At 38.2% G+C, this 16,908-nt stretch overlaps 1 protein-coding gene across 3 annotated transcripts in view; it reads right to left on the bottom strand.

Moving 5' to 3' along the window:
* The window catches only part of Rcc1 (Regulator of chromosome condensation 1), a 151,140-nt gene that overhangs the window by 66,616 nt on the left and 67,616 nt on the right, over positions 1–16,908 (bottom strand). For all 3 annotated transcript variants that reach the window (XM_067151373.2, XM_067151372.2, XM_067151371.2), the window contains exon 6: positions 7,983–8,132. In XM_067151373.2, the coding sequence (XP_067007474.2) occupies positions 7,983–8,132 (150 nt within the window). The remainder of the gene's footprint in view (positions 1–7,982; positions 8,133–16,908) is intronic.

The following is a 16,908-nucleotide window of genomic DNA, read 5'->3' as shown; positions in this document are numbered from 1 at the left end:
TATTCGGGCCATTAATTTGACCTGTTATTCTTTTTCCACGAAGGCCCAGCAGGTTGGGTACTTGATACCCCTGTGTACTACTTTTGTTAATTGTAAATTGCGCCTAGAGAGGCCAGAGATCATGAAGTTTGGTGTAATGGTGCCTCAAGTGGGCGGTTAAAATTTAGTCAATGTCAGAGAGCATGTAAGCTCTTGCCTAAAATTCTGTAATATTGAGGAGTGCCTCTGGAAGGCTGTAATTTGTGGAAACAAAGTGCTCTTGAATTTGGGAGATTTCTATCCTTATCTAAATACCACTTTGAAATTGTAATTGTGTGAACTAGGGGCTTGAAGCCCAAAATTGTTGAAGTTCTGAATCTTGGATCTTCCAATTTTTGAAATTGTCATTGTACCTGTAACCTCATTATTTCACTGAGTGATGAATTTGTTAAGTTTGCGATTTAAAGACAAATATAACCTTTGTTAAAGTTTTAATTCAATTTCTGATATCATAGTTAGACCCATTTTACACCCGCACCCTCTTTCACCTCTTTCTGCTCCACGGATATCCCCGGAACAATAATAATAATAATGGCTTTACGTCCCATTATCTACTTTTACGGTTTTCGGAGGCGCCGAGGTGCCGGAATTCCTTCACGTGCCACCGACACGCGGCCGACATATTTGTGCACCTTCAAATACCACCGGACTGAGCCAGGATCGAAACTGCCAAGTTGGGGTCAGAAGACCAGCGCCTCAACCGTCTGAGTCACTCAGCCTGGCAGGCATTGAATAAATCACAATCTTATTTACATAAGTTCATAAAGAGTTAACTTATTTCATTTATTAGAGGAAAACAGTGGCTTAAAATCAGTTCACCTCACGTTCCTCATTATCACCTGCCGTTTGGAGCATAGATGTCAAGAGGAAAGGTATGTAGATTATACGCGAACCGCAGGTTTCTTCTAAATAGAGAAGCACCACCAGTTTTCATTTTCTGAATTCTTTTACGCTCTCGGTGGAAAGCTGAACGCATTTTAAATTTTCTTCAGTTCATGGACACTGCAGTCATATTTTTCTGGGGGCCGTTTTAACGTGTGCTTACTTTGCTAATGTTTTTATAATCACTCAATGTTACAATTCGCAGTTCTGGAGCTTTGTAACAATCCCCAATTAAATTCGTAGCGTTTTCAATAGCCCACTTCATCTTGCCGCACGGAAATTGTAGCAGTGATCCACACACTGTCGGATCCCGGGCGACACTGTTCGACAAGCATATTTTTGAAGCATGCGGCACTACAGAGTGTTCAACAGATGGCGACATGCCTCATGCCACACAGCCGCACGCTACATGTCGTGCCGTGTTTCTTCAATTGAAAGTCGACTGCAGCATGCTTCACTGTCGCATGCTTCATGTCGCCCAAACGTTGCCTCAGTGGAATCCCGCCTTGAAATATCACATTATTCACATGTCAAGGGAGCAAGTAGTGGCTCTCGTCCAACACAGGAAATTTTAGCATTCGTGAGGCAGCGATTTGGTGTGGCATTTCACTTGGAGTGGTGTTCAGAGACGGGTACATCAAAGGCAGGTTTTAGGGGACACTGGATGTCTACCAGGCACTGGTTTAAAATGGGTTTCTGCTAGGGAAGGACACAACAGGTTGGTTAAAACTTCACATGAGAACCCGTTCTTAAATTCAGTGGAGCTCATGCAGGCGACTAACTTTCTTTGAAGTCCATACATGGTCCGTAAACGATTATGAGAAGCTGGACTACACTGCAGCAAAACTGCCGCCAAAGAGTCTCTAATGGAAAGCAGCCGCAGTGAAGCAACATGGCGGCACTCAGTTTGACCGAAACTGAGATTCTTGCATCTATTTCGGCTGATTTTGACGATAGTGACCACGGAAGTGATGAAAATTTTGAATCTGGCAATGAAAGTGATATATCCGTGAGTGATTGAAGTAACGATACTGATATCAGAGTCGCAAGAAATCGTGGAGGAGATGATAATATTATGACTCGTAGGCTTCAGGGGCTGTGTCATGTACAAGTGTTACGATAAGCAGAAACCAATAAAGTGGGGACTCTGTATTTATGTTCTGCCAGGCTCGAGTACTGGATACGTATGTGCGATTGAATGCGATAATAACCACACAATCATTTGTTAGGCCCGATTTACCCTTCACTTGCAGGACAGTTATTCATTTGGTTACAAAAATTGTGCAAGCCACCAACGAAACTGGGTTTCATGTCTTTACGGACCCGTTCTGTACTAGTTACGACCTTGCAGCCGAGCTCCTGAAATGTAAGGTCCATATTACAGGCGCTGTAATGGCAAATAGGAGAGGTCTTCCATTACAAGTGAGAAAAGCCGCAACAAAGAGAATGAAACAATATGACATTATTGCACTCCGAACAGATAACACTTCATTCCGATTATTGTTATGCTGTCCACTTTCTATGACAATTCCACTCAGCCTGTGCAAAGAATAAGATGTCAAGGTGCCGAGGAAATTGTAGAGAAAACTACTGCCTTACATGCTTATAATCAATACATGGGGGGCATTGATCTTTCTGACCACTACGCCAGCTCATACCCATTCACATGTAAGTCAGTGAAGTGGCGAAGAAAAATGTTCTTATGGCTTCTGGAGATCACAATAGTGAATGCCTTCCTACTCTTCAAAGAAGGTAACAATGGAATGACCGATCAAAAGTTCAGGAAAAACTTGGTAAGACAACTTGTAGGAAATGAGCGGAATACACAAAACAGGAAAAGGGGAAGACCTTCCTCAACAGATGAAGACGTGAGGCTGAATGGCAAGCTGCACCTGCTGTACCCCCATCCCGAAAGAAAAACTAAGGATTGCAAGGTTTGCAGTGATAGGAAAATTGTTGGAGCGAAGCGAGAGAAAGTCCACTTCTGTAAAACCTGTGAGAAGCAACCCAGGCTCTATCCAGGCATTTGCTTTGAACGCTTCCACAGAGTCAAGACATACAGTTATGAAAGTCAAAATAAATTATTTTGTGTCATGTAAATACCATCATTCATTAATTTTATAGTTCCTTCCTGTATATATGTTACAGCCAGTACTTAATACAGTAGAACCTCGATTATACGTTACTGGAAACTACGTTTTCCCATATTATTCGTTCAAATTATGTGCTCCCGTGAGCATCCTAATTAAATCGAGTTTTAAAAATCCTGCATTATCAGTTCCTCGAAGAAACAATTTACTTTATCAACCGTCCAGAAATTTCAGTCCCACCAATGCTAAATCCTCGATCACACGTTTCTCAAAAAAAACTGTCTCTACGGAAGGACAGCATACTTACGGACATTGGTGTTAACGTCCCATCATTGTGGTAATTTGAGGAAGTACTATACCGGAAAAGCGATTGGAGGTGAACTTGCATAAGGGACCATCTTAACATTGCATTCGGGTGGTACTGTTTAGAGAATCGAAATCATAAAGCAGTGAATGTCCACAAAAATTTGAAGGAGACAATTCTACTTGAAGACAGAACAAGTTTCGTCAAATGTTCGTACTTGCAAAACGTCTACATTATGTCCAGGGTTAGATGTTAACTTTCGAGTGTATCGCCGAAAACAGGTTTATGGCATTTCCCTCAGGGCACTGTATAGTCACTGAGCGTTCAGGCAGGAATCGAAACTGCTCGTTCTTAAGTACCGGTAACACAAATTTAGTATTTTAGTATTATCGTATACGATTATGTTATCGAGACCACAACAAATGTTGCACCTTACATTGTTGCATACTGGTACATAAAGCCATTTGGAGGTTTTGGGATTGCCTATTACTGTTTTTGTCCTAATATAAAACTGGGAATTTTAAAGTGTTTGTGTTAAAATGTTATAAAAACTGCAGTCGTTTTATCTGCGCACTTTCATTTTAAAACTTTGTATCATTTCGCACTTGCACCGACTTGTACAGCGAGCGCGCTTTCCAGCTGAGCTCAAGATTGTGAATAACTGTAATTTTGGAAGTTTTGATGATTTTTTTCCCCCTTACAATTTGAGTGATTAGTGACGGGCAGACTTGAATATAATGCATTCGACAACTTGAGAATCGATACTTACATTCAAAACCATATTCTCAAATTCAACATAACCTTTAAAAGTCAATGTAGGTCTAATTTACGCAGTACAAGATTTCCATAGACTGACTATGAATATTATACCGGTGACCAGATTACAATGGAAGATTTCAAAAAAAAAGGGATTTTGCCATCATGTTGGGTGTTTTTGTATCCAATGTAGGCCTACTTTATTTTATTAGATTAGAGAATTAAAAACTACTTGTGATCGATTGTTGTTTGGCTTGGTGTTATTAAATTTTTGAACAGTCTGACTGATCGAAGTTGCTGAAGTGAAAGAAGTATTCAGAGGAAACTGACGAAGTTTCCCCAGTAAAACTGAATGAAAAGTTCAAACATTTTTAAATCGTGTACCGGTAATTGGGGCCCGGGTTCAATTCCCAGCCAGGCCAGTTATTTTTACCAGGATATGAGGGCTGGTTCCAGGTTCACTCATTCTACGATTACCTTTAATAAAGCGCTATTTAGTAGGGAGATAGTGACCCCGTTTGAAAGAGCCAGGAATAACGGCCGAGAGAATTCGTCACACTATGCGCCACCTCGTAATCTGCAGGCCTTCGGACTGAGCGGCCATCGCTTGGTAGGCGGAAGGCCCATTGGGGCTGTAGTTTGGTTTGGTTTAGGAGTGTTTGTAAAATTATAACAGAGATGCCAACCTTCAAGGAAGGCAATTCGTAATGCAACCGTTAGGGCACAGGAGGGAGGGGGAGGACCGTAGATTTTTTCCCCCCCAAGATCTTACTAAATTACATATAATTGAAAATCAATTAACATACAATTCAACCAGATGTAACATATTCAATGACTGGCATAAAAAGAGTGTACGATTCTAACCTGCTAAAGTAACAGGTGATTTGCAGTAGATCTGAGTGGAGGTTGAAAGATCATTCATTCATTCATTCATTTATTTAGCTTCCATAGACTGTACAATTACATATTTTGAAATATGCCAACAGTATAGGAGTTGTCAAGTGATTTCCTAATACTAACAATAATATATGCACAACAATGAACATTTTGAAAAAGAAGAAGAACAGAAACACCACATACCTCAATGTTAGGACAGCACATCTTAATTTTTTAAATAATATTAATAACCAATATTTATAAGACAAAATAAAAATATATTGGTGTGGTGTTAATAATGTGAACATAGTCAATGTGACATTAACATATTTTTAAGGCTATATACTAGATTACAAGTTAATAAGTAGTAGCATCATTACCAGCACTTCATCATGTATTCTTCTGTACTGTAGAAGCAGCTACTCAGCAGGAGATTTTTTAAAGCTGTGGTAAATGAACTGACGGGACTAATATCTTTAATCGTATTTGGAAGCTTATTATACAATCTGATTCCAACAGAGTCTACATGTCTCAAGGCAATGGTTTTACTCTTGTGTTCGATAAAAATATTATTTCTTGTTCGCGTCTGGTAATTGTGATTGTCAAAATTCTTTCTGAAGTGATCAATATTCTTTTTCACGTGTAGAATGCATTGCATGATGTATATACTTGGTACTGGGAGTATCCTTAGTCTCTTAAATAATGGTCTGCAATGATCTAACCTGTTACGTCTCAATATAATTCTGATAGCTCGTTTCTGTATTCGAAAAATAACATCAAGATTTGATTTGTAACAGCCCCAGAGACCAATAGCATAAGTGATGACAGAATGGAAATATCCAAAATATGCCATTCTAACATATTCTTCACTACAACTATTAGATAAAATCCTTAAGGCAAAACAAACAGAACTCAGAGACTTCCCTATTTTTTTAATATGACAATCCCATCTTAATTTTTCATCTATATGGACACCTAAAAATTTTGTGGTCATTTCTTTTGTTGAGTGCTGTAGTTGCTCCCTTAGCAGCTTGTTGTTCCTGTTTGGTAAACGTACACTGGTGACATGCTTTTAACAGTTCGGAGTTCATATTAGCACGGAATTGTCTTGTTCTTCCTCATCATGCGTATCTGAAAAATCGCGGCTACACACACTAAAAACACATGTGAATAAGATTTTGAGGAACGCAGTAAACAGGGCCATTCTTTCCAGTATACCTCCCTAAATTTTTGAACAATTTTTCATTTATTACTAATGTCACTAGTCACGGTAACGTAATCACACATATTTTCCTGCAATAGAAATCGCTTCATTATTTCAAACCATTCGCATTTCGTAACACACGATTAGCATATATCCTAGAAGAGCAATATATGTAAATTTGGCAACCAAAATCGCAATAAATACTTCTTCAACAGTCACACACACAGTATTCACAATTAAACGGAGTTTGTCACCACTTTGCCGCCAAAACAAACACAAAAGAACTCTCGTACTAGCATGGAAGTCTAATCATGTGACGAACAAAGACAACAATTCCGCAAGTTATACCACTTCACAGGTGCCTATATTTCCGGTAGGCCCCTACTGGAAGCCCACACTGTGTTCGGCACGTGAAAACTCGAAATATTCTCAAACAAGGGACAGGAAAGGGGTATAAATGTTTACTGAGAAATCCGAAAATAATATTCTGAGAATTCAAGCTGTAATGGCATTCCTTGTGCATCCTTTTGAACACTTCTGACACTTAGATTTTAAAATCAACACAGAATCGTAATTTGTGGTGTGTGATTCGTAAAGGCGTAATTATGATGGGTAATTCGTAATTATTACGATTGAATCGTAATAGTTGGCATCTCTGTTATAAGTATACATATTTCATTTTTCTGATGTTTAGCCAAATTGTTGATGGTTCATTAGTTCCCGGATTTTCCATTTTCCCATGTTGTACGCTTTTTCCTGGCGTCCTTCCAAAAACGGAGAATCAAGGTTCCACTGTACCAGGTTTTAAAATATAAAGAAAGCTGACAGAAATAAATATGAGTTGGGAGAAATCAGGACTTACAAATGATTCGAGTCGAAAGGGTTCATGGAGCTTTGTCCTATATGGAAGTCAGAAGAACTCCCTGTTAGAACTCAACTGCAGATCTTTCATAGCAATGTATAATCTGTCTTGTCATATGCCTGTCAAACATGGAAGGTAATGAAGCAACTGACAAGAAAGTTCAGACATTAATTAAAACAGGGGTGCAAATAAGGACAAAATATTTAGGAGCCCACCGAAAAAATCTACAGGCCCACTTTTCCTGCCTGATTTAGTGCTTATAATGAGGCTGACGTAATTTCTTGAGAAACCAGTTTCGAATAGACTTTTTCCAAGCCAATCAATTTCTCGAACCAAGTCTCTTGCACCTGTGTAGGCCTAATTTTTTTTTCCTTCCCTTTGTAAGTGCTACCTGCGTTACTAGTGGAGCACTTTTGACTGGAGTCACCTGTATGCTTTTCATCTGTTCATTGACGATTTGTGTACTCGATAGGAGTTTCCAATCGGAAACATGAACACAAAGAACATCACATATCACATTTACTTTTCATGCATAAGTACAGCCAGTCAATGATTTCTACTTCATCGGAGATCTTCCATCTATTACCAAAGAACACTAGGAAAGATCACGTCTATCACCAATCAACCAGCAGCAGATCAAGAGAAGGAAATGGCAATGGATTGGACATACATTGCACAGATCTGACAATATTGCAAAACAAGCCCTAAAATGGAATCTGAAAGGACAGACAAGAGGAAGACCTACTGAAATGTAGAGGTGAAAGAGGAGAGTCTACAGATGGGTGATGCAGCATTTGTCTGGTGTGAAAATGGAAGGAAATCTTAAATGGCTTACCATATAAAATAGTTATTCTGAGGTTTACAATCATCATTAACATGGCTTAAACTATACTATTCTTCCCATCTATTTTGGATGAATGTTTGGATATTTCTCACATAAGAACAATTAAAGCAGAAGAATACACTCACCTAATTGATTAAAATTATTCAGGCCGAAAACATATATCCGGCCTTTCGATTTCTCTTTAGCATATGAACAATATGCTCCTGCCCAGATGTCCTCAAATTCAGTCCTCATTGTTGGTTTAAAGGTCACTGGTCCAGGAACAAGCAGGTGAGCTGAAAATGATAACTGGAATTAGGCAAGAATTCTTCTAAATATCAAAATGTGCTATAGAAACAAAATCAATGTAATCATAGATTACAGTAATTTCCCTCATATAGCAAGAATAAATTTACTTGTGTTCAATTATGGAGTAATTGCAAATATGCTTAAAATACTAAGTTATGAATCTTCATTACTTCTGCATGTATTGTTTACCTGTACTGACTTTGTGGTAAAATGTGAAATGGGCTTAAATGGAAAATTACACATTTTTGTTGTTTGGGACAAATTTAGTCCAAAGATCCATGCGCAGGTAGGAACAATGACCCTAACTTCCATTATTGTGATATCTGTGGTTGTACAAGTGACTAATTATTTAGTATCCACCTGATACTGTTTGGCAGGACTCTACATAAAATAATTAATTTACGCCAAAGACCATTGTATTTGTTTTAAAGAAAGAATGAAATAAACCATACTAACCAATTACAGTAGAAGTCCGCTGTAACGAGTATGGCATATAACGAGAACCCCATTATAACTGCAGTTTTTGTCTGTCCCTTCAAAATTCCTTTATTAAACTGTGTATTATCCTTCGTTTACAACGAGAGCCCTATCACTGACACGTGTTATTATGAGTGATTAAGCGTGCGCGATTTTTTTTGCGTTACCGACATTTATGCACCCAGCGATTATTTTGCATGCGATCAATCATCTTCTGCATAGTTCCCTCGCTATGTCCACTAGGCTAATTCGGAGGCCATTTATTTTATTTGGTGTATGACGAATAATTACAACCTATAAACTATTTACACAACCAGTGAAAGATAACTACAAAGTACAAATTACCATACTTATACAGTCAAAGCAATTAACAAAATTTCAAAGAATAAAAAGAAAACACATTATATTTACATCACTATCTACCTATCAACTCTGACAATTCATATATACGCACTGAGTGCGAGTGATGTACATCTCACTAAATGTGAATGTCCAAACCCGCCACCCACTTCACTGATTTGGGGGTTGCTGAGTTGAGGTCTTCCATGGTGCCAGTGAAAACACGGAGTGGACATTCCTCCACTACATGTTTCCTTGTTTGGCGAACCTCTCCACTGTCATAGTATGGAGAAACTGACCAACCCCAGGTGTGTAAACTAGATGCGGTTCTACCTACTTCACATCTCATGCGATTTAGTCTACTCCAGGTGCAGCATGCCAGATCGAAGCCTGCCAGTTTTGTGGATGGATTATTAATATCCACTATTGCCTGAGGTGGGGATAAAGACAACTCTGTTGACCCTGTAGAGGTGGAGTTGACGTCGCTGGATGTTATCTTCATGGCAGTCTTCCAAGCAGGCTGGCGAGACTTAAGATGTGTGCATTTCTGTCTGATATCCTCATGAACACGTAGATCTTCATTCTTCAGCATTCTGGTCCACAGTTGAAAAAGGGCCTTCTGTCTCCTGATATGTGGAGATACTGTATTGCTAAATACCGGTAACCACTGGATCGGAGTAGCACGAAGTGTACTAGTTATGATCCGCATGGTTTGGCAAAGTTGTACATCTACTAGATGTGTGTGAGCACTGTTAAGCCAGACACCAGAGTAGTATTCTGCTACAGAATAGACCAAGGCCAAAGATGTTATCCGTAATGTATTTCCATCCACTCCCCAAGAAGTTCCAGCCAGTCGTTGGAGAATATTATTACGACTTTTTAGTTTGTTGGCAGTTTTCTACAGATGATTTCTGTACGTAAGAGACCTACCCCGTCGAATGCTGTTCCGTACAGAAAAATGGAAATTAAAGAGAACATGTGTTTGTAATAAATGTGTAAATAACATGTCTGATAGCAGTTGTTAACTCCTAAAAATAAAAGCTGAAGTAAATGATCGCTTATTTTCAATCCTAAATATTGCAATTAAGTAAGAATGGGATACACCTCAAGATATGGCAGAGGGCATCATTGATTTCAGAGGTGTTTTGTGTTTTCTCACATCTGGTTAAATTTCGAAAAGGCTATTATCATGTAAATTGATAGCGAGGTTATCATTTCTCTACTGGGGCTTGATATATATTTTCAAGGTAGGACTACATATGCGGTTAAATTAGGTTAGGTGCATTGTTTGAATAATAAAAATGAAGCATTTGCCACAAAATGCGACCTTCCGTATCGTTTTCTCGCAATGTGCACTTGCGCGCTCTCTCGTCGACATTCAAAAGCAATGTTGGAATCAATTAGTGATCACTGATTTCTGAGGTTAAATTACATTTTCTTGCGTCTGATTAAATTTCGGTAAGACTATCCTCATTAAATCAATAACCGTAAATTTCCACCTTTTTGATACTTATATTTGCTTTAAGCAAATCAATTAATCATTTACAGCACATTTTCTGTTATTGATTCAATAAATAAGATTTGATACAGGAAATGAGGCAGATTTCTTGCAAAAGACTATCCCCATGAAAATTTATAGCTCGCGCTTGATCTATGTTTCCATGGTACATACGGGGTTACGTAACACTGTTTGTATAAGAAAATGCAAGCGTTTGCCACAAAGTGCAACACCCGGTATATTTTTCTCGCTGTGCGCACTCTCTCATCGACTGCTGTTTCATAAAGAAAATTAGAAACGAAAGAAGAGAACATGTTTTCGTTACAAATACGTAAATAACATGGTTACAAGTAATGAAAATCATTTTACCGATTTTGATTTTGAGGTTTTGATATCTATTTTTATTTTTATTAGCCTGGTTGGCTTTATCATTACAAGTAATGAAAATCATTTTATTTTCCGTATTGAAAGAATCTCAATAATAATATAAGAGAATTTATTGGACTCCAACCTATTACAACATTACAGGATGTTAACATTTTTAGTTTAGTTGGAGCCAAATGACAAATAGACAAATTGGAATGTTTTACCTCATCAATTTTAACAATTATAAATAAGTGTACAGTAATTATAAATTGTGTTTTATTTTGCCAACATTTGTATATACTACGTAGAAATACCATCGAACTCAATATCATATAGACTTTGATTACTTTCATTTTTATACTGTGCATATGATGGCCTCATTTTAATATTAAGAAACCACTAGCGTATTTTACTATGTGTAACTAGTCTATTGTTATTTCGTTTAGGATAGGACTTTGTACATGTTTTTTAATGTATTCTTTCTTACATATTATGTTCATAATTTCCAACCAGACATCTGGTTTAATTTTGAGGTGCTTTGATATGACTGATGATGCCCCACATGGAGGGCGAAACATGTCTCCATTTTAACGATGTTTAACTAAAAATGTTAACATCCTGTAATGTATTGAATAGGTTGGAGTCCAATAAATTCTCTTATATTATTAATAACATGGTTGACGGCCGTTGCTAACGCGTTAAAAATAAAGGCTAAGTAAATGATCGCTTAATTTTAATACTTTACAATGAAATTAAGTAAGAATGTGATTCACCTCAAGATGTGGCAGAGCACATCACTGATTTTAGGGGTTACTTTATATTTTCTCATGCCTGGATAAATTTCGGAGAGGCTATTCCCATGTAAATTTATAGAGAGAATGCTATCATTTCTCTACTGGCGCTTGGAATATGTTTCCATTACATATATAGAACGGTAAAGTTAGGTGACACTGTTTGAATAAAAAAACTGAAACATTTGCCACAAAATGCAATCTGTCATCTTCGGCGCCGTACTGTCTTCTCGCTAGGTACACTTGCAAGTTTTTCCCTCAAAATCTGAAGGCGATGTCAGAGTCGATTAGTAACATCCGTTGACTACTGTTCTCTAAAGGAAAATTCAAAATGAAAGAGGACAACATGGTTTCATAATAAATGCATAAATAACATGTCCGATATCAGTTGCTAACTCATTAGAAATAAAGGCTGAATTAACGATCTCTTAATTTTTAAAGTTATATCCTGAAATTAAGTAAGAAGGGATACACCTTAAGATATGGCAAAGTACATCACTCATTCAGAGGATAGTTTATATTTTCTTGCATCTAGTTACATTTAGGAAAGGCTGTTCCCATGTAAATTTGTAGCGAGGAAGTTATCATTTAACTACGTGCGCTTGAAATATGTTTTCATGATACATATACGGTTAGGTTAGGTGTCGCAGTTTGAAGAAGAAAACTAGAACGTTTGCCACAGAGGCCTCTGGAGTGACACTATAATTATTTCAGAATGAATTTAAATATATACACTTGCACGTAGAAACAGATTTCGAAAAATAACAAACTAGCAAGCCGTAGTGTGGATATCATCCGCAAAAAAGCAAGTTTTGAACAAACTGATTGCTGTTCCATACCGATTTTAATGAGCATGGAGATTTTCGCAACTTTTACCAAAAATCGAATATAACGACAATCCCTTAGCAAGAAAAATTTTCACCATTATGAATTCTCGGACATATTCTGAGTCATGGCCCTCCTTGTGCTCAGGCGGCTGGGACCATACAATCCACCAGTGGTCCCTAACGCGTTAGAGAGATCCTCACATGTGTAAGTAGGGTAGCCTCCTGCTTCACGAATTTATTGAGCTCAGAACATTTTAAGCAAGCTCCAGACCTATAGGAGCAACGGAGTCCCACTCCCATTTGACAGGCAACGGACTCCTTGGAAACAACTTGGCAAACGAAATGGAATTTGATGGGGAGCTATCAATATTAATGCGGCTTATGGAAGAAAGAAAGTAGAACTAGCTGAGTCAGCAAAGAGGATGCATCTGGATGCGCTACGAGTAAGTGATATTTGGGTAAGGAGAGATAACGAGGAACAGAGAGGAGCTTATAAAGTGTACTTGATGGGTGTTAAAAAGGGAAGGGCAGAGATTGGGGTGGGGCTGTTCATCAGGAATACTATTGCACGCAACATAGTTTCTGTTAGGCACATAAACGAGCGAATGATGTGGGTAAATTTGGCAGGTGAAAGAATTAGGACGAGAATTGTCTCAGTATATTCACCATGTGAGGGTGCAGATGAGGATGAAATTGACAAGTTTTATGAAGCATTGAGTGACATCGTAGTCAGGGTCAACAGCAAGGATAATGGGCGATTTCAATGCGAGAGTTGGAAATAGAACTGAAGGATACGAAAGGGTAATTGGTAAATGTGGGGAAGATATGGAAGCTAATAGGAATGGGAAGTGTCCGCTGGACTTCTGTGCTAGTATGGGTTTAGCAGTTATGAATGCATTCTTCAAGCATAAGGCTATTGACCACTAAGCATGGGAGGGTAGGGGTACCAGATCCATAACAGACTATATCTGAACAGACTTTGAATTCAGAAATCTGTTAGGAATGTACGAGTTTTCCAGGGATTTTTCGATGATACAGACCACTATCTGATCTGCAGTGAACTAAGTATATCTAGGCCTAGGATAGAGAAATTGAAATCTGTCTGCAGACGAATAAGGGAAGACAATCTCCGGGTCAAGGGCATTAAGACAGAAGTACATGGATATGATTAGTGAGAACTTCCGAACAGTGGACACTAAGCAGGTTCAGGATATAGAAAGAGAACTGTGTGTAAAGATGGGAATAAGCAAACATCCTGGTAAAATGATGAAGTGAGAGCAGCTTGTAAACATAAAAAGAAGGCTTAACAGAATTGGCTCCAAACAAAGGCTGATGCATACTGGGAATTGAATGTAGATGAAAGAAATAGAGCGAAACAAATAGTTGTTGAATGCAAAAAGAAATCAAGGGAAGATTTTGGTAATAACCTGGAAAGGCTAGGTCAAGCAGCAGGGAAACCTTTCTGGGCAGTAATACACAATCTTAGGAAGGGAGGGAAAAAAGAAATGAGCAGTGTTTGGGTAATTCAGGTGAACTCATAATAGATCCCAGGGATTCACTGGACAGGTGAAGGGAATATTTTGAAAATCTTCTCAATGTAAAAAGGAAATCTTCCTGTTGGTGTCGCGAACAAACGAGCTCATGTGGAGGAAGAAAATGATGGTGAAATTACGCTAGAGGAAGCGGAAAAGGTGGTAAATAAATTACATTGGCATAAAACAGCAAGAATAGATGAAATCAGACCTGAAATGGTGAAGTATAATGGGAAGACAGGGATGAAATGGCTTCACAGAATAATAAGATTAGCATAGAGTCTTGGTGAGGTACCATCAGATTGGACAAAAGTAGTAATTGGACCTACCCATAAGCAAGGGAACTAAAAGAATTCCAACAACTATCGAGGTATCTCATGGATTAGTATACCAGGCAAAGTATTCACTGGTATCTTGGAAGGGAGGATGCGATCAGTGGTTGAGAGGAAGTCGAATGAAAACCAGTGTGGTTTCAGACCTCAGAACGGCTATCAGGATCAAATTTTTATTATGCACCAGGCAATTGAAAAATGCTACGAGACTAGACAGTTGCGTTTTTTCCATATATCTAGAGAAAGCATATGAAAGGGTACCGAGTACTGGGGGACTATGGGATAAAGGGTAGATTATTAAAATCAAAGGCTTTTATGTTGACAATTGGACTGCATTGACAATTGATGGTAGAATGAGTTCTTGGTTCAGGGTACTTACAGGGGTTAGACAAGGCTGTAATCTTTCACCTTTGTTGTTCGTAGTTTACATGGTTCATCTGCTGAAAGGTATAAAGTGGCAGGGATGGATTGAGTAGGTGGAAATATAGGAAGCAGTCTGGCCTATGCTGACGACTTGGTTTTAATTGTGCCAAAAGCTTGCAGTATAATATCTTGAGCTTGAAAATAGGTGCAATGAGCATGGTATGAAAATTAGCCTTTTGAGGACTAAAGTGATGTCAGTAGGTAAGAAATCCAAGAGAATTGGATGTCAGATTGGTGATACAAAGCTGGAACATGTAGAAAATTTCAAGTATTCAGGATGTAAGTTCTCCCAGAATGAGTAATATAGAGAGAGAGATTGAATCAAGGTGCAGTAAAGCAAATTCAGTGAGCTCACAGTTGTGATCAACAGTATTCTGTAAGAAGGAAGTCAGCTCCCGGATGAAACTCTTTACATCAGTTTGTTTTCAGACCAACTTTGCTTTAGGGGAGTGAAAGCTGGATGGACTCATGATATCTTATTCATACGTTAGAAGTAACAGACATGAAAGTAGCAAGAATAATTGCTGGTACAAACAGGTGAGAACAATGGCAGGAAGGCACTATGAATGAGGAGATTATGACTAAGTTAGGAATTCTATTCGATAGATAAAGCTGAACGCATAAACCGGCTTTGGTGGTGGGGTCATGTGGGGCGAATATAGTAGGATAGGTTACCTAGGAGAATAATGGACTCTGTTATGGAGGGTAGGAGAAGTAGAGGGAGACCAAGATGATGATGGTTAGACTCAGTTTCTAACAATTTAAAGAGAGGTGAGGCGTCTAGTATCAAAACCGGCCAAGTCACGAAATTTACGAAAATGAGTTAAGGTTATCAATTTGAAGTAGAAGTATAGCACTATCAGGTGAAACAAGAATATGCTTTAAAATCGTCCATGTCTTCATGTTATAGAGCACTGAATTCTCGATCGTGCAACAGAATCGGCCAAGTCATGCAGGCAGTGAATTCAAAACCGACCAGGTCAAGGAACGAGCGACAATCTTTATGATGCAGCATTATTGTCTGGAACCTTGTGTTGTTACATTAAGCAGCAATGTGATAATATCAGTAGGCAAAATCATTCCTTGTAATGTATATTCTTTGAAGTCATAATATTTTGTTTTTTGTGCGTTTGCAACACTGATTTACGTATTCGCGGGCTTCTTACCGACATTGGCGCCAAAGCAATCCTATTTCCGGTGTGTTCGTATTTTGTCATTATTGTGTGCTGTAACGTGGATATTGTTCTGAGTGGTGAACTGAAAAATTTACTTTCATACCTTGTGCCACATAATGGAAACATCAATAAATGAAACCCCCAGATCAAGTGCAAGAAAGAGAACAAGAGATACGTCACAGTGGAAATCACAACAACGAAAGCGAGAGCGGTAAGTATAATATTTCATTTAATTTTACTACAGATTATCGAAGTTTCTCGTTCGATTCTTGAAGCAGTTAGGTTGATGTATTTTCAGAAATTAGCCTTGCAGAGCTGTCAAACCTAAAATATGGGTTTCTGTGTTTCATTTTTCGAGATTAAGAAAGAATTCAAATGAGCACATTTGAGAAGAAAATAAGATGATCTAACTATGCATGTTTGTGTGAGTGTGTGTTCTAACTCACATTAAAAACCATAGCAATAATAATAATAATAATAATAATAATAATAATAATAATAATAATAATAATAATAATAATATAGCGTCAGAAATTAAAAATTAATCTTCTGCCACAGGTATTCTGCAAGTGGGCCCCCTAAACTTCCTTCATGTAACCATCCTGTGAAAGGAACGTTCAAATGCAAGTCTTTGACAATGCAAGACGCAAGAATATTCCACGAACAGTTCTATGCATCTAGTGACAAGTTGAAACAAGACTCTTTTATCTTGAAATATTTAGAGACTTCTCGAGTCATCAAACATCGTCCAAGACAAGGAGATCGGACACCGAAGTCATTATCTCTGAAATATTATGTGGGAAAATCGAACTACAAAGTTCAAGTCTGCAGGGAAGCTTTCATGGATATATTAGGCTTAGGGAAACATCGAATTCAAGGTGTTGCTAGAAGATTCCTTACCACAGGAACTTCGCCGAAAGAAAACAGGGGTGGAAACAGGAAGGAAAATAAATACATTTCCAGGCAGAATTCGGTCATCACGTTTATAAAGATGTTTAAATGT

The sequence above is a fragment of the Anabrus simplex genome, chromosome 7, assembly GCF_040414725.1.
Source record: "Anabrus simplex isolate iqAnaSimp1 chromosome 7, ASM4041472v1, whole genome shotgun sequence".
In the NCBI taxonomy this organism is placed as follows: Eukaryota; Metazoa; Arthropoda; class Insecta; order Orthoptera; family Tettigoniidae; genus Anabrus; species Anabrus simplex.
Note: the sequence above shows the minus strand (reverse complement) of the source record. Positions and strands in the feature narration are given on the sequence as shown.